Source organism: Leptidea sinapis, chromosome 4 (assembly GCF_905404315.1).
Source record: "Leptidea sinapis chromosome 4, ilLepSina1.1, whole genome shotgun sequence".
NCBI classification, from domain to species: domain Eukaryota; kingdom Metazoa; phylum Arthropoda; class Insecta; order Lepidoptera; family Pieridae; genus Leptidea; species Leptidea sinapis.
Window position 1 is genome coordinate 10,400,266 of NC_066268.1, and position 26,800 is coordinate 10,427,065.

The 26,800-nt window shown below is 35.9% G+C and overlaps 2 protein-coding genes across 6 annotated transcripts in view; one reads left to right on the forward strand and one right to left on the reverse strand.

The window, feature by feature from the left end:
• Positions 1 to 4,033: 4,033 nt before the first annotated feature.
• Positions 4,034 to 18,829, forward strand: LOC126979757 (beclin 1-associated autophagy-related key regulator). 2 transcript variants are annotated; one of them, XM_050829276.1, is made up of 7 exons: positions 4,034 to 4,304; positions 5,686 to 6,108; positions 8,517 to 8,644; positions 8,835 to 8,964; positions 11,338 to 11,508; positions 13,022 to 13,190; positions 15,490 to 18,829. In XM_050829276.1, the coding sequence occupies exons 1-7, from the start codon at positions 4,126 to 4,128 to the stop codon at positions 15,583 to 15,585; spliced, it is 1,296 nt and encodes a 431-aa protein (XP_050685233.1). In that variant the 5' UTR covers positions 4,034 to 4,125; the 3' UTR covers positions 15,586 to 18,829. The 2 variants fall into 2 exon arrangements, with proteins under 2 accessions (XP_050685233.1, XP_050685234.1); XM_050829277.1 differs by having other exon boundaries at positions 4,130 to 4,267.
• Positions 18,830 to 19,166: 337 nt separating this feature from the next.
• LOC126979717 (golgin subfamily A member 6-like protein 22) overlaps positions 19,167 to 26,800 on the reverse strand; it is a 28,594-nt gene continuing 20,960 nt past the window's right edge. For 3 of the 4 annotated variants that reach the window (XM_050829203.1, XM_050829201.1, XM_050829204.1), the window contains 5 exons: positions 26,349 to 26,467; positions 24,252 to 24,394; positions 21,233 to 21,647; positions 20,429 to 20,488; positions 19,167 to 20,184 (listed from right to left, as the gene is read on the reverse strand). In XM_050829203.1, the coding sequence (XP_050685160.1) occupies positions 20,059 to 20,184; positions 20,429 to 20,488; positions 21,233 to 21,647; positions 24,252 to 24,394; positions 26,349 to 26,467 (863 nt within the window). In that variant the 3' untranslated portion in view covers positions 19,167 to 20,058. The remainder of the gene's footprint in view (positions 20,185 to 20,428; positions 20,489 to 21,232; positions 21,648 to 24,251; positions 24,395 to 26,348; positions 26,468 to 26,800) is intronic. The other variant, XM_050829202.1, reaches the window with a different exon arrangement.

Consider the following 26,800-nt stretch of genomic DNA (forward strand, 5'->3'; position numbering starts at 1 on the left):
AGTCCAAGAAAACTTTTATCTTTAAGTTTCATACAAATATCTAGCTTGCAATATGTCATCACATCGATGCCGATTGAAAAAATACAAAAGTCAGTCAGTAATAGAAATGCCAAAAGGAAATGAACTTGACTTGCCAATAATTTCGAATAGCGACTGATATGGAAATTAGTCGGATTAATGGATATCTCAAACGTGCGTCTAGTTTCGATGCGGTATCTTCGATGTTGGTAGAATTTTCCATTCACACCATGTTTTATATAGACACAGGTGTCTTGTCAGTTCAATAATTTATGTCCCTAATTTAGTTTGAATATTATTTAATTTTAGCTTTATATATAAATATTTAACGCTAATATTTATTAATAAATATTAAAAATGCCATTATTTGAATCAAACTGTCACCAACTGTATTAGCGTAATTTAGAGTGGGTTTAATTAAATAATACATATAGAATCCATTTATAAAACATTGTCATATTTAAATTCAACAGTACTTTTATATGTATCATGTATCGCTGATTTCCACCAAATAGCTGTTTCTGTGCAGAAGAAACAGTTCTCAGTCGTTGTAATAATCTATTATTCACAAAACTCCGCCGATTAATGCCATTAAAAATAATCAAGAAAGAAAATAATAAACAAACTTGACATTAATTTCTTCAGCAACTCCTAATATACACAAAATATAGACAATAGAGTATAGACAAGTGTAATAAAACATCACGCGTGACAATCAACACAGCGCACCGGGACCGCGGGACATACGGATTTACATTTATTTAAACGCCCTTCATCAAGAGCAGAGTTGTGCGAAATTAATGAATACCGCGTCTGCGTGTGACACTAAGGTTAATACTGATAATTTACTCTATTAAATTAAATTCTCAGTTTCTCAGACAAATATCTTATTATCTTAAGTATTGTTACGAGATAGGGGTTCGTGACTGTCGTTGTCGGTATACAATTAATTTTTAGGCGTTTTACTTGAGCATTTTAAATAATTTAAATAAAACTTAGGTTGTCGGCAGTTTCCGCCACTGCACCTGCTGCCCTAAAACTGTTTTCAATATGAGAGGGCGCTAGAGTGTCCACAAAAGTACAAACAAAACAGACATCCCACACCAGAGAAATTCTTTGCCGGCTTCATCCTACACATTTTTGTATTTATGTCTCTTACCTGTCGTTTTTTCCGTTGCATCCGGTTTGAAATCACAACGATTCTAAAGAAGTTTCACTTCAAAAATCTATCAAAGCTCCCCAGTAATAACGTGAGTGCTTATTTGGTAACAAGGCTTTATTTAATGTAATATATTAAAGTATCTGTTAATTATTCCTAAAGTTAATTATCATTAAACTTAACTTCAATCGCCCGTAAAGATTACAGGCACACTCTTTTCTCTTGAACGATACTTTATTTTGAGGCTGTTCCAATTGTATCCATTACCCTTAAATTAATCTCGTTAAATCTAATTTGTCTCCTCGACCAGTGTTGCTGAGTCACTTCTTATGGAAAATGTGAAAAAATGTCAACAAACTTTCAATTTTAGTTTTGTTAGCCCTGGAGAAATAGTTAAAACTTTTAAGTCTCTCGACATGAAAAATACTGCTGATATATGGGGCATTTCTGTTAAAATAATAAGTTCAATAAATCATGTCATAGCACCATATCTTTAATAATTGTATTAATCGTGGCGTGTTTCCTGGCCTTCTGAAACATAGTAAAATCACACCAATATTTAAGTCGGGATGCTCTTCTGACCCGAATAACTATCGTCCTGAGTCGGTTTTGCCGACTTAAATATTGGTGTATTTAAAGCCAAATGCTTACTTATTTTAACTCTCATAAGTTAATTCTTTTGAAACAATTTGGAATAATCAAGAATATTTTTGATGCCTAGGAGGAATCGCAGAATAAACTTGGCATCTTCTGTAATTTATCTAAGGCTTTTGATTGTGTTCAACATTCAACGCTGGTCAGGAAGCAATACCACTATGGCATAAAAGGAACTGCGCTCGATCTTCTGACTTCATATCTAAACAATAGAATTCAGAAGGTCGACGTGAATGGCAGGAGATCTCCTGGGACTCCTCTCAGTATGGGGGTACCACAAGGGTCTATTCTTGGACCGTTCCTCTTCCTTATCTATATAATTGATCTTCCCAATCTTATAGAGAAAAAACATAAGGTAGTATTGTTTGCGGACTACACTTCACTGATTTTCAAAAGAAAAGAAACCAAGCTATATACGACGAAGTGAACGATATTCTATCTGACATCGTGTACTGGCTTAGCGCTAATAACCTGTTGTTAAATAGCAAGACAACTAAATACATAAAATTTACCACACCAAAATATGTCAAAGATGTAGATGCAAGTGTTTTGTTAAACGGAGAGGTGATAGAACCAGTGGAATCTGCTATATTTCTTGGCATAACTCTAGATTACAAATTACAATGGGCCCCCATATTGAAGGATTGGCGAACAGACTTAGTTCTGCAGCATATGCGGTTAAAAAGATTAGACAATTAACTGACATAGATACGGCGCGACTAGTATACTATTGTTATTTGCATAGTATTATGTCCTATGGGATATTGTTATAGGGCAACGCTGCCGATATTAATACAATATTTGTGCTGCAAAAGAGGGATATTCGCGCTATTTATAACCTATGTCCTAAAGAATCATTGAGAGCAAAATTCAAAGAAATTATCATCTTGACTGTTGCTTCTCAATATATTCTTGATAATGTAATTTATGTTCATAGGCACATAAGTGAATTTGCTAGAAACTGTCATAACCATAATGTTAACACCAGGAACAGAGATAAACTTATTATGCCTACTACTCGGCTAAGTCGAGTTAGTAAATCTTTTGTGGGGCGATGTATATGCTTTTACAACAATATCCCAGAAAATGTTCAAAACAAAAGTATTACGTTATTCAAAAGAATTTTTAAAGAACGTTTGTGTGGTAAAGGTTACTATAACATAAATGACTTTCTTAATGATACCACAGATTGGAAATGGAGTGACCGCCCTCAGGCTATTAAATAATAAGTTTAATTGTACAATATTACTTTGCAAACATATTTTTTCGATGAAAAAAAGCCCACCAAAAAGAGAGTTTGTTGCGCCCGTTCTTCTCAGGTCTGAGGCATTCATTTTGGAATGGGTGGTTGTTTTTGACTTTCAATAAGTGATGTCACGTCCTATTTTGAATATTTGAATTATAGTTAAAATAATAATATGTACGGAATTTAGAATATTGGAGTTAATATTAAAAGGTACGGAAGTGATAGCATTTTTTTTCAGTTACTTGGCTAAAACAAGGGTAACGCTATTTGCACGGCTGGCCGACATTCAGAAAATTAAGATTAATTATTAGTCATTGTATATCATTAGTATTGTCAGCGATTTAGTCGTTATAACATACTATTTTAAGTTTATTTCTAAACATTATAATATCGATATTCTAGGCTTATTAACAGGTAGAACTTTATAACATGTTTATGAATGTATAATTTCATAAATAATTACTAAGTAAGTAGCAAAATAAATGTGTTAAGCAACGAGAAAACAAAACCACCAACAGCTGATACGATAACAGTTACCTGAGCCAGCGAACGGGTACGACTCTCCTTGATGGGGTGCGGTACTCCATCGTTGCTCCATTTTAGGATTGGATTAGACTCACTGTTAGAAATATATTTGTAACACCGTGTTATATTACATAATCATTACGTTTAAATAAATATTTTGTCTTGAGATTGCAAGTGAACGCAAAGTAAACACCAACAAAGTATTTATTTTGTTCAAACTTAACCTCTAGATATATTGAGGCCCGCTCTGGGTCATAGTAGTACAAATTAAAATAAAACAGTTGAAAGGGCTGAAAATATAACTTCATGGGCTTCAACCTTTTGCCTGTCCTTATAATAGACGATGGGACGAAGAAACGAAAAAAAAACACTTGAGCATGACAGTGACATGTGTTTACTGTTTACCTTGTGAATTGTCATTGTATGATTGTTGTTATAAATTCGAGCCATCATCGTTGGATGCAAATTTCTAAATAAATACTAGCTGAACTGAGAATAAATTCGGAATTGTTAAGAGAAAACCATGGCACTGAGTTATTTAACAGAAAGTGAAGCGCCCAGAGACTTTCGAGTTTCTTCCACAGAGAGTGATGGACACTATACAAAATGTGTTCTATGTTATACAGTGAAAAGAAATTTTTATTGCGCAGATTGTATACGAAATGGTAATTTTGTACACTCCTCAATGCCTTATTCGGATAAGTAAGTTGAGCAATCGTTTTCATGATCCAAATAAACTAATATTATAAATGACTCGCACGTAATTTTGATGGACCATATGTTTGCTTTTTATTCCATCTATAAAAAAAGCATTAGGAAATAATTTAAACCTAATAAAATTTAGCATTTGGATTAACTGGAACCTAGATGGATAATGTAAATACATTCAAAGATGTAATTGAAATGGGATGGGAAATCCATTATTTTTAAATCTCTAAATTCAAAATTCTCAGTGACCCCTTATTAGTATGAACAGCTATTTTCTTCAGCACAAAAGTAGAATTAATTTCAGCAGCATTAGCCCATAATAATATATGTTATTGTTAATACTGTGGAACTAACTAATATAAACCAATCTTGTGCTTCAATGTCCACTTTCAGACCTTGAATAAGAATAGCTGCTTGATAAGTAAGGCACTATTTTTTTGTAGTTCAAATTTTTTTATTCAAATAGGATATGATATCACTTATTGAAAGTAAAAACTACCACCCATTCTAAAATGAATGCCACAGACCTGAGAGAATAGAAGCAAGAAACTCAGCGGGCTTCTTTTTTTTTTATAAAAATATGGTTACAATCATACAATAACATTTATTATTTAATAACCAACCCCATCTGTGGTATCATTAAGAAAGTCATTTATATTATAGTAACCTTTACCACACAAATGTTTTTAAACAATTCTTTTGAATTTCGTGATACATTTCTTTTAAAAAAAATCTGGGATCTTGTAAAAGCATATACATTGCCCTACAAAAGGCTTAATAACTCAATTTAGCCGAGTAGTAGGCATTATAAGTTTGTCTGTTTCTAGTGATAACATTATGGTTATGACAGTTTCTTGAAGATTCACTTATGTGCCAATGTAGATAAATAACTTTAATGAGAATATATTGAGAGACAACAGTCAAGATCATTATTTCTCTCTTCTCTTCTGAATTTTGCTCTCAATAATTCTTTAGGACCTAGGTTATAAATAATGTGGATAGCCCTCTTCTGCAGCACAAAGATTGTATTCATATTGACAGTGTTACCCCATAGCAATATACCATAGGACATAATACTATGAAATAACTAAAGTAAACTAATTGCGCCACATCTACCATCTACCAGTTAATTATCAATTTTTTTTCACCACATATGCTGTAGAACTAAGTCTAATAGCCAATCATACAATATGGAGACCCCATTGTAATTTGGAATCCAGAGTTATACCAATAAATATAGCAGATTTCACCAATTTTATCACCTCTATATTTTACAAAACACATCAAAATATTTGGTGAGAAAATTCCGAGTTGAATTACTATTTAATGGTGGTAGCAGAAATTAAATAATTATTATATTATATTATGTTTTCAGTTTTTTAGAAAAACAAGCAAAATTAATGAGATTAAAAATTAATAGGCAACATGTACTAAACAGATGTGAAAAGTTATTAGCACCCAAAATAAAAAAGAATGATATCATTACTGAAACAAAAAGATCACGGGATAGATTAGAACTGCTACGCTTAGCCATTGACCAAAGGCGAAATAATATTACAACTATCAAAGGAAATCTTAAAGAATTATTGGATTCAAACAATGAACTGCGAGTTAAGTTGCCAAGATATGAGAAGAGAGTGTCAAGTTTGGGAAAACATGCTCAGCTGCAAAGAATGGAGCTTCAGATTAAGATTAATACTTTCAATGACCAAGCTGAGTCTCTCGCCGAACTGAGGAGATCAAGAATACGGCAGCTCTACAGATATATATTTCCAGTGTACATAAGTTATGATGCCAGGTAGATATTTTATTTCTAATTAATAGTCCTAATTATTATAGTCTCAGTCTGGTAATCAATTCAACACTTAATATTGTAACATTTGAAAGTAATATCCACTGTGATTCTGTAGTCCTCTAATATATCTTACTTATTTATAATTTACTTACATATTAATCTAATTTAAATTAAACTCCTGAATCTTAATTTATATAAATTATGTGACATGTTGTTTGTCTGTGATGGACTCTTAAAATAATGAACGGATTTTTATGGGGATTACTTCATGGAGTGCAGTTTGGTCCAACTTGAGAGATAGGATAGTTTTTATTTCGATTTGGGATCAATAATTATTTTTATTTTCAATATTTGTTTGTATGGGCATATTTTCTATGAGAGAATTTAGTGACACACAGTTTGACAGTTCCTCTGTGAAACAATTTCATTATAACAACAGGGAGCATTTACGAAATAATTCTTGATGTTTTGAAATATTATTGGCAAAGTGCTATAAAACAGTATTTTTTTTATTATCTACAGAACAACATCTGTTCGGGCAGCTAGTATAAACATAAAACCCATATGTATGGTCATTTGTCTCCCTCTTACATAAAAAAATAGATTTTATAATGATAAAGCTGTAAATTAGTTTCTTGCTGTTTCTTCTCATTGAAGCTCAACAGTTCCGAAGAGGTGTTGAATTTATATTCTATTTATAGCACACTAGGCCTCAATTGACTAGAATAGACCACCAAGCTTAGAGTAAGTATTTGGTCAGTGTTAACAAATTTACCATTGTTTTAGGGTTTTGGACAAAGTTTTATTCTCTTATACAAATGATTTGAGTTTTCTTTAGTGTTAATTGCCAATATTTGTCTTTAAACAATTCGACACATGTTTCGACTCTACACGAGGCATCCTCAGGACGTGTTGTCTCGCCAAAATCTGGCACGAGACATCAGACTAGTCTTTTTATTGTCATTTGGATAATTATGGATCTCCGCAAAGTAACACCTACTTCAATAAACTTTATTTATTTATTAGCATCGCCAATACAATAATCACTAACAAATTACCAGATTTTGGCGAGACAGCAAACATGTCCTGAGGATGCCTTGTGTTGAGGCGAAACACCTGTCAAATTGTTTAAAGACAAATATTGGCGGAATTAACACTAAAGAAAACTCAAATCATTTGTATAATTCTGGATTTCCGCAAAGTAACACCTACTTCAATAATGTTTTTTTATTCTCTTATTAAATCTGCACCAAGCCTAGATAATTTATTTGTCTATACACTTAGACTGTAATAGTTGTGATCATGTCGAAAAATAATAGGATTGAAGGCGAAGTTAACACCACTACTTTCAATATCTTGCTCATATGAAAACAAAGTGACTAAGAAATCGTGAGTGTAAGACTTAGTTGTCATGCACACTAAAGTAATAAAGCGGGCCTGTTGTCATGTGTTGCCTAATGCCAAGAGGCTCTATCTATATTAATGATAATATAACTTAAATAAATCATTTAATATGATGCTCTTACATTCAAAGATGTGAGGCCCTTTTGCATCTAGTTTAGTGAGATATTATGTGTAATAAAAATGATCAGATATATTTATATATACAGTATGGATTGCATATCTGTGAAATAAATAAAAATATAAGTAATACTAGTACATAAAAATAACGCAATTATTATTACTTAATTAAAACTTTAAATTGCAAAGGTGAAATTTTCAAACAAAATAAATTTAGATAAACTAAACTCTCTGTACTGACGATGTACATTGACCTCTGGAGTAAGGCACGATTTCGGCTTTTGAAGTCACCGCAACATGTGGCAAGAAGCGAGAAGCAATCATGGCAAAATCGATTTAAATATGTCCGATGAACGACCAGTGACTTAGAACTTGAAGCGGTGGAAAGATTCAAGTTTATTGAATCATTGACCTAGTCACCCAATTCTACAGTGCATTCACATTTGCTCAAAATTAAAATAGTATCTAATCTATATTTTGACCTAACCAGCGCACCGATTTCGTTAATGTTTTGTGTATCTTCAGCAAATGCGAGTATGTAGCTACATTTAATTCATATATGCAAAATTCATACTGTATATATATTTCAAATACATAACATATCAGTATCTTATGCTCCCATAGAGCAACACAGAGCTACCTACATTGTCATGGATCCAGTATTCTGTGAATTGCCCAATCACTTGGCATTGTGTAGAAACATCACCTTATCTTGTAGCTTCCACCTCATTTACCATGGGAGTAGTCAAAAGAGACTTGGATATACCATCTGGATATACCTCCATCTGGATATGTGGTCTTCAACCAAGCTGAAAAATGCCCGGAAGTTCCAGAATGTTAACATGGGAATTTGAATGAAATGAATTTGACTTGGGAAATTATAATTACAGTGAGAGCATAGAAGATCTTGAGTTTGTTGGTGATGATGCAGTTGAGGAGCTGCCAAAGAGACCCCAGCTGCATATAGTTGCACCTTATATAAATGTCGATGGAGAGTTTTCACAAATTCAGTCACCAGGTTGGTACAACATGTCTACTCAACTATGAGTATCAAATTATCACACATTCCCAACAGCCATTTGGATAATAATTAAATGTACGTCTATAGATAGAATAAATAGGTCGGTGAATTCTCTGGCTATCTCTTTCGCCAAATCGCTGTTGGTTATATGTGGATTAGGCCAGTTAACACAACTTGGTGTCCACAGGCGGCTGCAGCAAAGAAGGTTGTGGAGCGGCGTCGGCGCGGATCGGTGCGGCGCTGTCTTTAGCCGCACAGCTTCTGACCCTCATCGCCTGGACCCTGGACTGTCGCCTGCCGCAGCCGCATTCTCTCAAGTATATACATTTTCTATTAATGGAGAACAAATTATACTGTACCTTGGTCATATACTGCACAACGATAGGTACCGCCTGCTGCTAAATATTTTGGAGAAAATTGCTGGTAAAAGAGTGGTAGAAGAAAAAAGTAGTCTTGGCTCAGAAGCATAATTTTTTTAATTAATATAAGGGACTAGACATATAACATGTACTCATAAGAGTACACATAAGCGTACTTTCTAAAACTGACCATAAATCATAATCCAGCGAATTAAGATCGGAACTAGACGATGGCCAGTCTTCAGCTCTGATGAAGTCCGATGAACTAGACCGAGCTTTATGACCCGGCGCTGAGTCTTGCTAGTAGGACTATTTTTGGTTATTGAATATGGTGTTGTTAAGGGGCTTCACTACCTTCTCAAAAATGGTATCTTGATACACTTGTTCCGATGTTTTGATACGTTTTTCACAAAAGTATGGCTGAGTCACGCCTTCATAGCTAACACCCCACCAAACCTTCACTGAAGTCGGATAGTGCCCATTGCACTCTGTCGACTAATTGGGAAGCTTCCTTAGAGCTTTTAGCATAAATACAGTAATTTTGTTTATGTTAAAAGTATTATGATAGTTATTATTCTAATAATAATATTCAAAATGTTGCTCAGTTGTAAATATTTTCTCATCCTTAAAAAAATTCTGTGACCTCCCTTTGAGTACCACTTCAGTAGTTGTTTAAAATTTACCACCCTATTCTGCTTAAAATCAATCAGTTAAGAATTAATGACCAGTACATCTCTTATAGGCTGCAAGTCCTAAGTCATCTTTTAAAATACGCGACATGGTTCTAGGTGCTATCTTCATCACCCGAGATAAAATCTTTTGCTTTCGGACAGGGTTTCTTTTAATTCTTTCCCTTTGGCCACTTTTTTCATACGTACAATACGTGGACAGCCAGATCTTTTCTGTCACAAACAGAAGAGGTCTCATTGTACCTATTAATAGCAAAGTACACAAACATTTTACTAATACCAATCGTATGGAGAGTTTTAAAAATTTCATTCGCCTACTTTGTGTAATGCAATCACAGCGACTCGGTTCTCTTTATCACCCCACTCCATTTTAATATCGCAAAATATTGTACAATGTATTGGCGCCAAAATGAGAAAACACAATGAACAATCATATAAAAATGACAGATTCCAAATTCAAATGTAATATTTTGTTATTGGAACAGTATTTATGGCCAGACTAAGTATATTAGTAACTTTATAATATAATGTTCATAATAAAAGTTTGTAAATAAAGTGATGTTTGTTAGAGATGTTTTTTCTTTTTTGTTAGGTGTTTAATGTGGGAAATAATATAAATGTTAGTATGTAAGTAAATTTTTGTGAAATATATTTAATGACTTTTCAGTTTCTGCATTTTTGTAGAACTTTAAGGTTATTTGTTCTTAATCTAAATTTTACTATAATTTCTAAAAAAAACTGTTTGATTTCCTTGGTTATAGACAGTCTCTCAAAGAAAAATTTAAAGAAATAAATATTATGACTGTTCATTGTCAGTACATTTATGAAAATTTAATATACGTTCACAAAAATCGTCGCCTTTTTGCTCTTAATAGTGATTTTCATTACTATAACACTAGAAATAAGGGATTGCTTGTAACTAATTCTAGTAGGCTTCATAAGATACATAATAGCTTTAAGGGTAAATTTATACACTTCTATAATAAAGTCCCAGCCACTGTTCAGGCAGTATCTATAAATAAATTTTAATGTTTTATAAAAAAATGGCTCTGTCGTAAATCCTATTACTCCACTGCCGAATATCTAAATGATCGGACAGCCTGGGACTAGATTGTGATTATTTTATAGCGATAGAAATGACTGTACAATATTGTATATTTTTATTGAAAATATCGCAAAAAAAGAATGCTGGGAGAGGTTCTTGCGCCGCTTCTTCTCTCTCAGAGCGCCATTTGTTTCCGAAGCGGTAGTAGTATAAAAAAAGACATCAAAAAGAATTCTAAAGGAATCAATTTTGAGAAAATAAATGCCTTTTCTGCCTTTTATCAATTGCTCAGTATATTGGTTACCTTGTCGAGAATAAACTTTAAAGTCATAAATTTTTCTTGTGAATTGTTTTATTTTTTCATTTATCACTACTACTAAGCTTCTTGGGTAATGTTCGTTGCTTATGTTTAAAGTTTTCATTGAAAACAATTCTCATTGTTTATTCTTATTATGAAATTATAGTAATTATATTAGTAGTATCTAGTAGTTATTAGAAAAGACATCAAAAAGAATTCTAAAGGAATCAATTTTGAGAAAATAAATGCCTTTTTAAATAAATTTAAAATAATATAATGGTTAATTGTAATGTTTGTAGCGAGTGTGTAGACGTCAGTGGCGGCGGACAGACGCGTTTGTTGCGTTGGGTACGAGCGGCCGGGAGCGTTCTTTGCGCGCGCTCCGCCGTCTCGCCCGAGCATGCTCGAGGACTCGCCGCTCCGCACGCACTCGCGTTGGCAGCCGCCGCTCATGAGCCCACACTTGGCAGGTCTGTGTGTACCCGGAACAATGAATTGAATGAACACACTGGTGAGGCTCCTTTGCAGAGGAAGCCGGCTAGATTTTCGGTACCACAACGGCGCCTATTTCCACCGTGAAGCACTTATGTGTAAACATTACTGTGTTTCGGTCTGTAGGGCGCTGTGGCTAGTGCAATTACTGGACAAATGAGACTTTTTTTTTTTTTTTGCGCCCAAGCAAGGGAATGGGCTACCCTCCGGGATAACGACGGGAGGGAGGTGGTGAATGCTCATGCATACCAACGCAGCCTAAGTCTGCGTTGGTTATGTGGGACTCACGTGAAACCTAGGTGCCTACCCACTAAACACCACCTGCAGTTGGCTTTGGGCAGGTGCCCTCTAAGCCTACATCGAAGGCGACCTTCTCATGGGGAGAGAGAGGCGCAAGCGGCATTCCCTATGGAGTTTCCGCTGGGATAAAAATGAGACTTAACATCTTATGTCTCAAGGTGACGAGCGCAATTAGTATAGTGCCGCTCAGAATTTTTGGGTTTTTAACAAATCCTGAGCGGCACTGCATTGTTATGGGTAGGGCGTATCAATTACCATCAGCTGAACGTTATTTTCATAAAAAATAAATTAAACGAGTATTTTTTTTATTTCTAAATTTGGATTGCTAAACTGCGCTAAGCTAAACTGTTTCACATACGCCCACTAAACTAGTATTTAATCTAAAATCTAAATTAGACCACTTGTTGCCACAGATACACTACGGTGTTTAATATAATTTATCTACACCCATGCTATAAATGCTCTATTAAAGATTCTGAAACAGTTAGCTTATTGCCAACATTAAAACACCCAATGTCGTAATAACCATTGCATCATCCAAACGAGTGTTGTAATGTTATACTGAATTTCATAACAGTACTCCTTTGTTTTTTTTTTTCGATCCCTTCATGTGCAGGGTTTCAATGGGCAGCCACATTCTTATTGCTCGATGCGTGTATCTGTATGAATTTCAAAAAAAGAAAATTTTCGTTTACGCGCATTACACACTACCAGAGCGTCACGCGCCGTAAAAAAAAAGTAGGTAATTCTAATTCCCGTCATATTTCTTGAAAAAATGAGCGATTCAAGTTTTGTCAGCCCACCGCCGGATATTTTAAACGCTGAAAAAAAAACGCTTAGGTATTAAAACACTCTTGTGATACTATTATAAACCCACATTCGTGTTTTAATACCCCTTATTACACAACAGTTGCATAAATAACTATAAATTAATTACGTGTAAGTTTATTTTTATTTGTTTTTGAATAGTTTTAGGTTACAACATTTAATCAGTTATTATTTTATATTAATCTTTTCAAACCAGCAAACATGCTGAGTTGGGACCACTTTGTGACGTATAGAAAATAATATTCCGTAATTTTGCTTACGTTTAATTTTTTAAGTCTTTTGTAATTAGATGTACTGTACTTTAACATCACAAATGAACACATTTTCTTTATTTCTTTCTAAACTGCTATTTTTATCTGCCAGTGTCGACGCAAAACTTTCGCATAGCGTGTACGATGCGTGGCAGCGCGTGTGGGAAGAAGAGGGTGTATTTGGTGGTGAGGGGGTGGCGGGGGGTGAGGAGGGGGGAGCGGTAGGCGAACCAGATGACCCGGAGCCCCCCGAGTATCTGCAGTGGCCGGACACCGAGCAGGTAACATTGTCTTGTCTCTTTTTGAAAAAACAATAGAACCTAAAATACCTTTCAATCTTTGTGAATTATCAGATGCAGTTTAATACTTAATTTTATCCGTATTAACTATTAAAATACGTTTTAATTTTAATCAATATTTTTGTAATTTTGTTATATTTTTAAAGTGATAACCCTCACTTCTAATATTAGTACATGAATAAAATTTGAAAACAAAGTTTTATGAACGAACGAAGGGACCTCTGGCGTCCCATGCACTGGCATGCCAACTAAACTAACCGTTCGAGTGACGTATCGTAACAAAATCTTGTATGCTTTGTTCAACTCTCAGGTTGTGTCAGGAACGGTTAGCTCAGTTGGCAGAGCACTGGCACAGAACGCTAGAGCTCCTGGGCTCGAGTCCCGCATCGTTCATAAAATTTTGTTTTCAAATTTTATTTATTTTTGTAAATATTTGTATTTTGTAAGTTTGAACTTTATACCTTTTATTTTCAGACTTTATTATTAGTATAAACTTATGATGTATGAGTAACTAACGGACAAAATCAAAATTTAGGCACGGCTGTTAATTTTGTTCCTATTTGTATTTACGCAAAAGTGAAAACATCATATTTAGGTGATAGTAAAATAAAAAAAATAACTCCCTCGCTCTGAAACGCAGACCAACGTGATTGTCTGCAAGAGTACTTTTTAACCGATTTCAAAAAAGAGGTTCTTCTCAATTCGATCGATTTTTCTATTATTTTTGTTAGTGATTACATTATATTGTCGTAATAATTAAATTTACTTTTAGGTAGTCTAATATTTTTCATATCATTTTACTAAGCAAATCTTATAACAATATTTACAATACTACGACTACATAAAATTAAAACTATCATTACGTGGAAGCGTACCAAGAATACTGGCAGCATTACCGCGTTGGATAGCAAGGCTGATCCGTTGACCGAAATAGCTGCCGCCAGCGCTTGGGTTTCCAGTAGCCTTATTGAGGCGCGAAAATAGTATTTTGAACATTTTCCGCGCCTCTGGGCCCCACGGGCCAAGTGTCTCGACACCAAACGGCACAAATATGTATGACTCACTGAGACCAACATATTTGCGACGCTTGCTGTCTTCGGCAGTCGAAGCAGCAGCCCCAGCCCCAACTGACGTAAATTGGACATGAGAAGGAGCCAGAGTGTCGCGCCCTTCCTCGTGTCCAAGCCACCAGCATCATTCCATCAGGACGCTTGCCACGCGGCGGGTAATATCATTTGGCTCTAAAACAGCTGGTATATTAAGAGCGGCAAATGCCCTGCGGATGACTTCATTAATGCTGGCGTGACGACTGATACGGACTGCCGATTTTAGGCAGGATAACCCGTGACGTCCAAGAGCATCTACCTGAACGCCACATCTACATTGATGTGGTTCATTCAGTTTTATACCTAGTTTTACTAAGTAAGTTGATTAAGGAGTTTACGAAATAATACGTTTAGAAGAATACGCACTTTTTTTCCTTTTTAGTGCATATTAAGTATATTGTTTTAGAAAAAATATTTTGAAGTTGGTTTTTCTTGTTAAAATTTTTAATTGGTCGAGTTCAAAGTGAAGTTGATGTTAGTAAGAAGGCTGCCCCAATGTGCGGGGATTAAACAATTAATAAAAAATGTGAATTGACGCGATGTAGGTATTAATATTGTGAAATATCTGTCTGGAGTCTATCTGTCATTAATACAAACAAACATACTAGGGATACTTGATCACGGGTACGTTTACCGCAATACGGGCCTAAGATGGCGACCGCCCTTCTATCAATTAGCGGGTATAATAAAGTAACTAAAATAGCTCATAATAGTGACTTTCATTATTAAAACATTAGAAATAAGGGATTGCTTGTAAATAATTCTAGTAGGCTTCATAAGATACATAATAGCTTTAAGGGTAAATGTATACACTTCTATAATAAAGTCCCAGCCACTGTTCAGGTATTTTCTATAAATAATAATGTTTTATTAAAAAATAGCTTTGTCGTAAATCCTACTGCTACACAGCTGAATATCTAACTGATCCGACAGCCTGGGACCAGATTATGATTATTTTATAGCAGTAGCAATAACAGCACAATATTGTATATTTCATTAAATAGAGAAAAAAAATGAATACTGGGAGAGTTTCTAGCGCCGCTTCTCTCTCAGGGCGCCATTTGTTTCCGAAGCGGTAGTAATATCTAGTATATTAGAAGTGACATTAAAAAGAATTGTTAAGGAATTAATTTTGCGAAAATAAATGCCTTTTAACGCATCTTGTAATATTTCAGTTAAAGGAGCTAAGTGGCACGCCTCCGCCGGCCGCGTCGCTCGTCACCTCCGCCGCCGCGTCCATCGCCTCCATCTGGCGCGGTTGGAGCAAGTGATGATCTCTGACGTCACACTTTTACTCCACCACCCCACACTACTCCAGTCCAATTATGGTTTAAAGGGCGTGTTTACACGGCCCGATGTGATGTTATTTTTCGGTATTATAAATACTTACATATTTTTTGTTATAGTAATACATTTGACATTACAATTGCACCATTGTCAACATACGTACAGACACGTACACTCTATCTAGTCTAATACATAATTAGTACATATTATTATGAATACAGATACAATTAAAAATATACAATATGAGAGTTGAGACACTAATGATATGTAACGAGAGTAATGTTATTTAATTAGATACTTAATTTTTTAACAATCTTCCCTACAATTAAATATTGTGTGGATACATCACAACTGTGTGCGTGACTGTCGTTACTCTAGCGCAAGCACCGACAGGTCCGTAACTCCGCCTTCCCGCTTATAATTCGTGCGTCCGCGTGGTGACCATACATTGCGTAATAAATTACTTTCGGTTAAGTTTTCTAATTGGTCAATTAATATTTATTTCAATAGTATTACTAGCTAACCCAACAGACGTTCTTTCGTAATAAAAAGATAAGGATTAATATCGTATTTCTTTAAACAGCTCTTACATTACCGCTTTATAATTGCCAATTTTTTAAAGTATATAAATGGATATATTACGCTATCATTCAAAGATAGACATATGCCATCGCGGACTTTTCTGTAGAACTATATAAGATACACAATTCCACCATACATTATTTTGTTTTATCTCAAGGGGTTTAGACAGAGTTTTCGTTGAAAGCTCCCAGACGGCTTAATTTTTTCCGACACTTCCAACAAATATCGTTAATTATGTACAAAAATTTATACAAAACCTTTACAAATTATATACCTAAACCTTCATCGAAAACCACGCTTCCATTGTCTAAAATCGGTGCATCAAAATGAAATTCGGTGCTGTAGTTTTTAATTTTATCGTGAACAGACAGACAGACGCAGTGAAGGACTTTGTTTCTGTTTTATTATATGTAGTGACGTGACCCTGTGATTTATTTATCATTGTGAAAGCAAGCCGCAGTGGAAATGGTACGTCAGTTGGTATCATTGGGATGCGGGGTACACTTCTTCGTCCTTATATTTTCCTTTTAGAATTGTTGCTTCGACTATATTGTTGAGTAAATTTTTCACTGCTAGCCGTGTGCCGTTAATATTCCGTAACTTTTTTTTGTTCATATATGACTATCTGTTAATACGGCTTTACTCACGTCTTTGTCGGTGTTGGTACCGACTAGTTTCGGACCATTCGGATGTCCTTCTCTGGGTGAGTGTGGTGGGTTCGCGATAACGTCCCACCTTTTACAAAAAGGTTTGTAAAAACGTGAGTAAAGCCGTATTAATAGATAATTGAATAATGACTCACGAAAGTTTTAATAATTCATGTATGATCTTCAAATATCACGTCCTCACCAGTTGTAAAGGCCGGCAACGCTCCTGTGATTCCTCTGGTGTTGCAAGAGATTGTGGGCGGCGGTGATCACTTAACAACAGGTGACCCGTACGCTCGTTTGTCCTCCTAAAGTTGTTAGTGTCTCACCACGCATGCGGTATTAGGTAAGGTGCGTACAAATTACGCGCGGCAAACCATCGAACATAGACGCGTGAAATGTCGCTTTCGGTTTTTGAGACCGCATCAAATGGCCAGGCCACTGCGTTGCGGCGTCGTATCGCAAAAACAACATCGTACAGAAATGCGTACAAAATCGTAAGATAAGTCGCTAACCAACGTTTCAGTTTCTAGTGAGACATGGACCTGATTAATTTTTTTACGATGCGACGACGCAACACACTGTTGTGGCCTGCCCCAAAGAAGGTTCTGTTGTTCGCTAGCGCGGTTGAGTTGTGGTTATGGCTCGCGCGGCGAATACGAATACGTCAAAATGGACAATTGACAGTGAAATTCACTGTTTTGTTACTCGAAAAAGGTAGTGCAGGCTAGTATAGGAGTCTCCAGGTGCCAGAAATTTTAAATTTATTGCTGATTTGGCTTACAAGAATGAACTGCGGGCCTACCATGAACTCTTATTGCGATTCAATTGACAACCTCAAATGAACTGCTTTGCTATTTCTTACTACGACGTGATTAGAGCTATCTAATTTAGGTTGACGTCAAATCAACTGATTAAATCGCAATGATGTCAATTGAATGTCAAAAATGATATCAACTGAATCGCAAACTGATTTAGTTCGTTCATTCATTCGTACCATGAGGTGTTATTTCAACCTAAACTGGATAGCTTATATGTCAAAGTGAGCGATTCGGAAGAAGTTACTACTTCCTTAGAGGAAAGTGAATTGTGTCGTTAATAACTTTTAAAAATAGTGAAAACATACAGAAAAGGAAAATTTTTTTGATGAAAGATGAGGTGAGAATACTTTATCGGACTTTTTTGTTAAACAAAATACTGAAAATGAATGCCAAAAATGAAAATACTAAACACGAGGCAGTAAGGGCCCGGACTATAGCCTATTCGCGAGAACGAATTAAAAAAAATGTACTCTGTGGTACTGTCAAATCAAACATCAATGGAGGTGCGTTCATAACTCGTTATTTTTACGAAAACACATAAGTAAACATTTAATTTGTAATTCAAAGTACTATATTTATTTATATTTCTATTATATAATAAGTATAAAAAATTGCTTAATGGTTTATAATTTGACGCAATTGCGCAATTTTAAAATGTATTTTTAGTATTTTCTACGCAGAAAAACCGCTAAAATCCTATCATTTTAGGTTTCGAAACGCAATTTTATTTCGTTCATTCTTCATAAGCTATCCAAACGCCATTCAGTAAAAGGCACTTCATGGTACGAATTTCAGTGATTCAGTTTAGTTACCTAAACTGAACTGCATCGGATTCGCATCGCTCATTAAAAGTTGATGGTAGGCCCTGTGGTCTGTCTAGTTGCCGCGTTCTACAAAATTTATATCAACATATTGGCTCGCGCGGCAAATGAAGGTCAACTCGGGTCGTATATGGGCTCGGTCGGCTGCCGCGCGTAATTTGTACGCACCTTAATTGTAATGGTCGCAGATCCAGTCCCAAGATACACAATAGAATATCAGAACAATGTATCAACACTTGTACAACACATAGACCGTGGGATTACCCTGCGCCCCGCACCCCTGGCTCTTGTGATTGGCCCAATCAATCGACAGTGATATTATTTTGTGATTTTCTTAATAAATATTAAATAATGAAATATTGTTTTACTGTAAGTGTGCAAATAGTACGCTATTCATTAATTATACTAATACATAGATACTAGTGAGTCAAGAGATAAATCTTTTGTATTGCAATAGTAGATATTATTCCCCTTATTCATAATAGTCTGCTAACTTAAAGCATTGCTAATTCTCACTCTGTCTTCTTCTATTGACCTAAGTCAGAATGAGAAAAAACACTTCTTAGCGGCTGTTTTAAGTTTGCGGACCATTATGAATAAGGGGGTATATCTTTTAGGTTTTTATAAGCTTTAACAATAATTATAACTTGTCGTTCAACAAGCAGACAGGAACTACGAAAGAAATATAAAACCATTAAAAAAAATAAGTTTATTGTAAAAATGTACACGATATCAACAAATGACACACACAGTCGACTAGGAAATAACAGGTTTTGCATCTTAGACGTGCTCCATAATAGCAAAAAAAAGGCCGATTACAAAATATATTTTGTAATACAATAATTGGTAGTTAAAAAACATATTTTCACACCTGATCTACAATGTCTGATAACGTTGAAGCAAAACTCTTTGCATGCAGGCTTTTTGCTTTTAACGCTTAGGTATTATTGCATAAAGTTTAATGAAAAGAACAAGAAAGTAGCACACAATGTTAAATTTAAATAGAAATATCAGCTTCCATTTGATATTTAGAAAATGTCCAAATTCATGTCCAAATTCCTGTAAACCCTAAAAGTAACAAAAATAGTCCCCGATCTTACATTATGTATTGCGTTTATATTAATTATTTTATATTTACGTTAATAACTTATTACAATTAGCAAATTTGAATCACAAAACGAATCAAAAGAGTAACCTTGACTAAGAGAGGGCAATAAAACCAATGTCATTGCCCACACATTCAATAAGAGATTTGCTAAAATGTTGCCTAAATTGAGGCTGAATGCAGCTAAATGCATTAAACCAGGCCACAGTATTGAATCTGTTACCTAAATTGAGACTGAACGCAGCTAATTGCATGAAATCAGCCACTGTTTTGAATGTGTTGCCTAAATTGAGGCTGAACGTAGTGAAATGCAAGAAATCAGGCCATAGTACCTATTGAAAATGTCGACTAGATTAAGGCTGAACACAGTGAAATGCAAGAAATCATACCATAGTATTTAGTATGTTGCCTCGATTAAAGCTGAACGCAGCAACAGACATGAAACCAGACCACTATAGTGGTATTAAGTATGTCAAACTAGTTAGCAGTGTGTGTGCCCGCGGAGGGGCCCACGCCGTTCCCAGCGCGCATGCGCGTGCGCCAGGGCGCGATGCGCAACCTCCACGCGTTCTATCAACTGCTGCGTAGGCGACTCCGGTCGTGCGTTCTAAAAACAAACACTTTTTTAAAAAAAGTTAACAATGAAAAAACCAACTATTGATATCCAACCATTAATATATAGATAATGAAGGGAACCGACGCTCGGAATCGCGTAAGTATATTTACATTACTTCGGAGTTTTTGATAGCTAGAAAAATCTATAGATTTAATAACTATCTCTTGATTAAGTAATAATTCCATTATGTGCCTAATACTTACAATAGTACTATGAATTATATAATAATACCTACCGCATTACTCTCTTGCCGTTGCATATGAGAGGTTGATGGCAACGCGTCGTTACGATACTGCTGACAAAAACAAAACAATATTATCTCTAACATAACTCAATTATACTTTATTCTGAATTCGAGAATCATTCATGGCGAATATAATTTTGAATATACCTACTTTACAGTTGATAACCTGCTCAACCCCAATATTTTGCATATTAGGAAATTGACTTGAGATGTCGCTCTTGTAAATCTAAACAATATGTTATGTTTTTAAAGTGATAACCCTCACTTCTAGGATTAATACACAAATAAAATTTGAAAAACAAAACTTTATGAACGATGCGGGAACCCACGACCAGCGGAACGCCGGAGGTAAACTCAACTGTAAAGTAGATCCTGTAGATGAAGACACATCCTGAAAGTTGAACAAAGCAAACAGAATTTTATAACGAGGCGGTACTCGAACGGTTAGCTCAGTTGGTTAGAGCACCGGCACGGAACGCCGGAGGTCGTAGGTTCGAATCCCGCATCGTTCATAAAGTTTTGTTTTTCAAATTTTATTTGTATATATACCTACTACCAATCTCTACGTCTAAAGTTATAAAATTTTTGGCAATTACTTAGTGCAAATTACTTTCTGAGTTAATCTTTATATCAACTCATGGACAATCTTGTGCGCAATTAATATATTACCGGTTCGATCAATAAATAACTGCAGTTTATCTGACAGCTCCAGAAACCCGCCATAACATCATCTCAAATGTACCATACACATTTTGATCGAAAATAAATCAAGAGCTATAACATGACACAACTAACCATCTCTGTACAAAGCGGTTTTTTCCGCAACAATCTGCGAGGGGGAGGGGTAGGTGGTGTCATACCGCCAGCCATCTCGCTCGCACTCGTCTTCTCCAGTCTATCAACTGACCGCGATGGACATCTCGTGCAACTACTGTTCTCACTCTCTCTGGCATAACGGCCCATTTGATTGAAATATCTCGAACAGCAAGGATCGCGATGCTCTGTATCCAGCCTTGATTCTTGCAAACTTTTGATAAGAATTTCTTGTTCTTTTATCTTATATTCTTGTTCCCGCTGCCTTTGTCGCTGTCTCCGAATGCATCTTCGGACGTCACACACTATTCGTTTCGTTTCTTCGCACAAGGCCGCCCCCTTAGCTTGTGCCTCTTCTAATTGATTCTGAAGGTCATTTGTAAATTCAGCCTTATCTCTGTAACAATTAATTTTTAATACCGTTAGAAAAAATATAAGTAGGAGTACATAGGAGCGTATGGATCGATAGGGAATCTCTGGTCCGTCTTTAAGATGAGTGTACGAGCTGTTTCGGAAATACCCTTGTCGTATCGACTTGGAAACTTCGCGCAAAGCAGTTCATTTCTCATTGTGGTTGTTTTTGGAAGAAACTTCCTTGAAAATTGCACCGCAGAGTACCACACATCGAGAAGGTGAGGAGTTTTGAAGTAAAAGTTCTTTAGGCCTGACTTAGAGGTTAAGTGATCACCGCTGCCCACATTCTCTTGCAATGCTAGAGAAATGACAGGAGCGTTGCCGACCTTATAGGAAGGTGGACGAAGAGGTAACTTATTGCTTTAGATAAAAGAAATCAAATTCAAGATCGTTTTGTAAATTTAGGTTGAAAAATTACATTTATGAAATTCATATAATTATATTATCCCTACTGGCAATACCTAATACTTCAATGTTAACTTTACTTTATAAGCTTACCTCTCTCTCCAGCGTGTGTCGATAATGTTGCAACCATAGAATACAATACTTACCATAGACTACAAACAGAAGCGTGCGAGAGAGAAGAATATCTCTAACATACAACAAGATAGAAAAGGTAAGCGAATCCATTTTTTTTATGGAAAAGGAGGACAAACGTACGTAGTACGAGTCACCTGTAGGAGCGTACGGGTCACCTGGTGTTAAGTGATCACCGCCGCCCACATTCTCTTGCAACACCAAAGGAATCACAGAAGCGTTGCCGGTCTTTAAGGAAGGTGTACGCGCTTTTTTTGAAGGTACCCATTTCGTATCGTCCCGGAAACACCTCACAAGGAAGTTCATTCCATAGCTTTATAGTACGTGGAAGAAAGCTCCTTGAAAACCGCACTGTGGAGGACCGCCAATCATCCAGATGGTAGGGATGATACGAGGGGAGGCTGATAAGTAATCTACCTAACTATGAAAGAAAAGACTTTGATGGCTAGTTTTTTTTTTATTTTTCTATATAGCCTCCTGCAAGTGAAATACACTTATGACATTTGCAAATAAGTGACATCATGCCGTTATAATAGTAATTTTTATTTTGCTCGTCAAAATGGTCAGTCACAGCCTCCTTCATTTCTTCGTCCGTCGAAAATCTGCGACCCCTCAATTTTTTCTTTAAATCTTTGAATAAGAAATAGTCTATAAGGTGGATGATTAATTTCTGTGAAGCCGTTTTTGCTCAATGCTGACCTCGCCGTTAAGGCTGTGTGTACAGGAGCATTGTCTTGTAAAATCAGAACACCTTTGCTGAGTTTGCCTCTCCGCTTTTCTTTGATTTGTTCACGAAGCTGGTCAAGCAAGTTTGCATAATATTCAGCATTCATTGTTGTATTTTTAGGCAAATAATCTATCACCAAAATCCCTTCGACATCCCAAAATACGGTGGCCATTAGTTTTCCAGCCGACGGCCGAACCTTGAACTTCCTTGGCGGCTTTTCTCCTTTAAATTTCCATTGCATTGACTCTTGTTTGCTTTCCGGATCCCACTGGCGAATCCAAGTTTCATCACAGGTCACAATTCGAGAGATAGTCTCTTCTTCTTTACCTTTGACCAGGTCTAGAAATGCCTGACAACATTCTACTCGCCTTTGTTTGTCAAAGGGGGTCAACATTCTAGGGACCCAACGCGCGCTCACCTTGGACATGCCGAAATGTTCGTAAATAATTTCATGAACTCGTTCCTTGCTAATGCCCACATCTCTGGCTATCTCCCACTGCTTGATTCGCCGATCTGCAAGAATCAGGTTCTTCACCTTTTCAACATTATCTGCGGTAACAGCAGAAATTGGCCTTCCACTACGTGGGTCGTCTTCCAGGCTCTCACGGCCATGTTTAAATTGCTTCGACCAAAACTTTATGACGAATTCAGAAGGACTTGAATCACCAAACACCTTTAACATGCGCTCTCTGATCTGCGTAGGCGTATTTCCTTCTTTACTTAGGAATTTAATCACTGCTCGATGCTCAAATTTCATCATTTTACAATTTTCTTTCGACATGGTGAAATCAAAGCCGCGCCAAAAAAACAAAAGCTAGCGAAAAAAAATAAGCGTCATAATTTTGAAAAAGGAATAAATATAGAATATGATTTTGCAGTGGCCAGTTCGATTTTCAAAACTTTCTTTAACAAAGTAGATTTTATATCAGCCACCCCTCGTAACTTAACTTGTGGCGTGTGTGGAATCAGGTGAAACAGCTCTTCGGAACACTCCCCATGATAAATGCGGTAGAGGACACACAATGAAGCAATGTCTCTACGCAACGCCAAGTGATCCAGCCGTTCACAGAGCACTGGGTCCTTGACAATTCGAGCTGCTTTGCGTTGCACGCGGTCAAATGAATCGACCTAATACTGTTGAATTGTTGTTGTAGCCAATATTGATTGATAAGTGGTAAACAGTCTGCTACGATTACAAGAATTACCTTCCTTAGTATTTTGAATAAACTTCTATATATATTATATTCTTCTATGTATATTCAAGTCTATCTATATCTCATGATCTCTACGTCACCTGTTTCGAGACCTACTACGTGTACGTACCTACAGTGGTGCGCCAGGTGCGAGGCAGTGTGCGCGGCATGTGTCAGCTCTCGCTCCAGCGTTTGTCGACACTGCTGCAACTGGTCTCGGTACGCGCTCACCTGGCTCGACACTCGAACCACTTCTTCATTCAAAGTATTTTTCTGATAAACATAACGTTCAATTTTAAATCGAATAAAAATTTCACACTTCAGCAGACAATTTTTTTTTTAAAGTGATATCCCTTACTTCTTATTATTAGTTAAATTAAATTTATAACCAACGTTGAACCATGCGGGACTCGAACCCGCGACCTCTCGGGTTCCGTCCGAGCGCTCTTCCAACTGAGCCACCAAACCAACCGTTCAAGTGACGCATGGTTCTAAAATCTTAGTATGTCTTGTACAACTCTCAGGTTGTGGCTCTACTTTCTAATTACAATCTACAGGATCTACTTTACAGTTGATAACCTTCTTAACCCCAATAATTGAAAATTAGGGAATAGACTTGAGATGTCGCTCTTTTTTTGTTATTTGTTATTTTTAAAGTAATATTCCTTACTTCTGGGATTTATTAAATTAAATATAATGTGCCCTGTGCTTCCCCAGCTCCCGTACGCTCCTTTGTTCTCCTTTTAAATTAGTACTTAAGGCGCTATAGTCCTAAAAAGTAACATTTTTAAAAAACTACTTAAAAGTTAAAATACTTCTACAAATACTACGGTTCCAATTTTTTGACATGTTTATCTTCATTTCTTTATCTAAATTATCGCTGTTTCGTAAACACGATTACGAAAAAAATTCTTGATAAATTTATTTTTTGAAAAAATAGTCTTTTTTATTTGAATTGTTTATATTATCATAAAACTATGATAGCTATAAACACAAAAGTTATTTTATTCGATAGTTTATTAGTATTTATAAGTTTTCATCGTGGGATTTATCAATACGCTTTGTGAATTATTTTATATTAATTTTTTTCGTAATAAACCAAACGCGACGCCTTGGTTGCATGCTCGCTCAAGCCAGCAGTACGCCCGTGACCACTGTCAAGGAAGGTACTGTGTTCGTGTCTCTCGGGCTCACATTTCGTAAGATTTTAGCAAACAAGTACAAAGCGGGAATCATAGTAAAAAATTATGATGATGCAACAGCGTATTTGTTGAAATATATAGGTTAATGTAAGTCGGAAAGTACTAAAATAAAATTTACGTAATATTATTTTGAATATTATGCCACGCTGGATTTTTGTATATAATATGTACTTTAGGGAAGTTAGATAAATCCAAGATGACCGCCGCACAAAATTATGATTTCATCAATATGGATATCGTATCCGAGGTTCTCAAGGGTGCAGAGAACGATTTTGGGATCATTTTTGAAATCCAAGATGGCCGCCGCACTTAATAATGATTTCAGCAATATGGATATCGTGTCCGAGGTTCTCGAGGGTGCAGAGAACGATTCTGTGATCATTTTTGAATTCAAAGATGGCCGCCGCTCATAATTATGATTTCAGTAATTTGGATATCGTGTCCGAGGTTCTCGAGGGTGCAGAGAACGATTTTGGGATCATTTTTGGAATCCGTACTCTAGTACAACTGTAAGTTTTAAAAAATATTACGCGGTGCTTCTGGGTCGGCGGTCGTTGACCCGAATCGCTCGGTTCTGATATTGCTGAAATCATAATTTTGTGCGGCGGCCATCATGGATTTAAAAAATGATCACAAAATCTTTCTCTGCACCCTCGAGAACCTCGGACACGGTATCCATATTGATGAAATCATAATTATGAGCGGAATATAACATTTCTCTCATACGTCGATAAAAAAGATTTACTTCAAAAATGCATAAAAAATATTATCACAGTAATTTCGTACTCTAGCACAACTGTAAGTTTTAAAAAATATTACGCGGTCCTTCTGGGTCGGCGGTCGTTGACCCGAATGGCTCGGTTCGTTCTCAGCCATGCCCGACGCCCGTGTCCATGCGTACCAATCGAATCTAACGTTCGCGCAATTTTTACATAAAGTGTTGGGAAAACCTCGCCTTAATACTAAAGTACCTAAATATTTCATAATTCTGAATGTAACAACTCAAGTCCAAAAACAATTTATACCTCTTTGATAACAGTCTCAGCTTCTCGAAGTCGTTTGTTTAATTCATTTATTTGTGCCTGCTGGTGTTCACACTTTGCTTCGGCCTTTGCCAACTCTTCTGTCTTATCATTAAGTAACACTGCAATTCATTATAAAACATCATTACAACTTTTACTGTCGCAGTAATTATACACTTACACTTCACATACCACAAAGTTAATGTAATAACAGCTGTATTTTGTACCTTTTATGAGAAATAGCGACGCGTATTAATACATTCTTAAAATACGTAAATTTGTAAACAATTTACAAATTTACCGCTTTATTTTTCAAAGTAATATTATAAAATAAGAAATTATTATTACGTATGTCTTTCATAACTGCCACGTTGTTTCTTTCACCATCAACAGTGAATGCAACATATTCACATACCTACTTAGGTTGCACTAAGCGGATAGAAATCCCTTTTAGA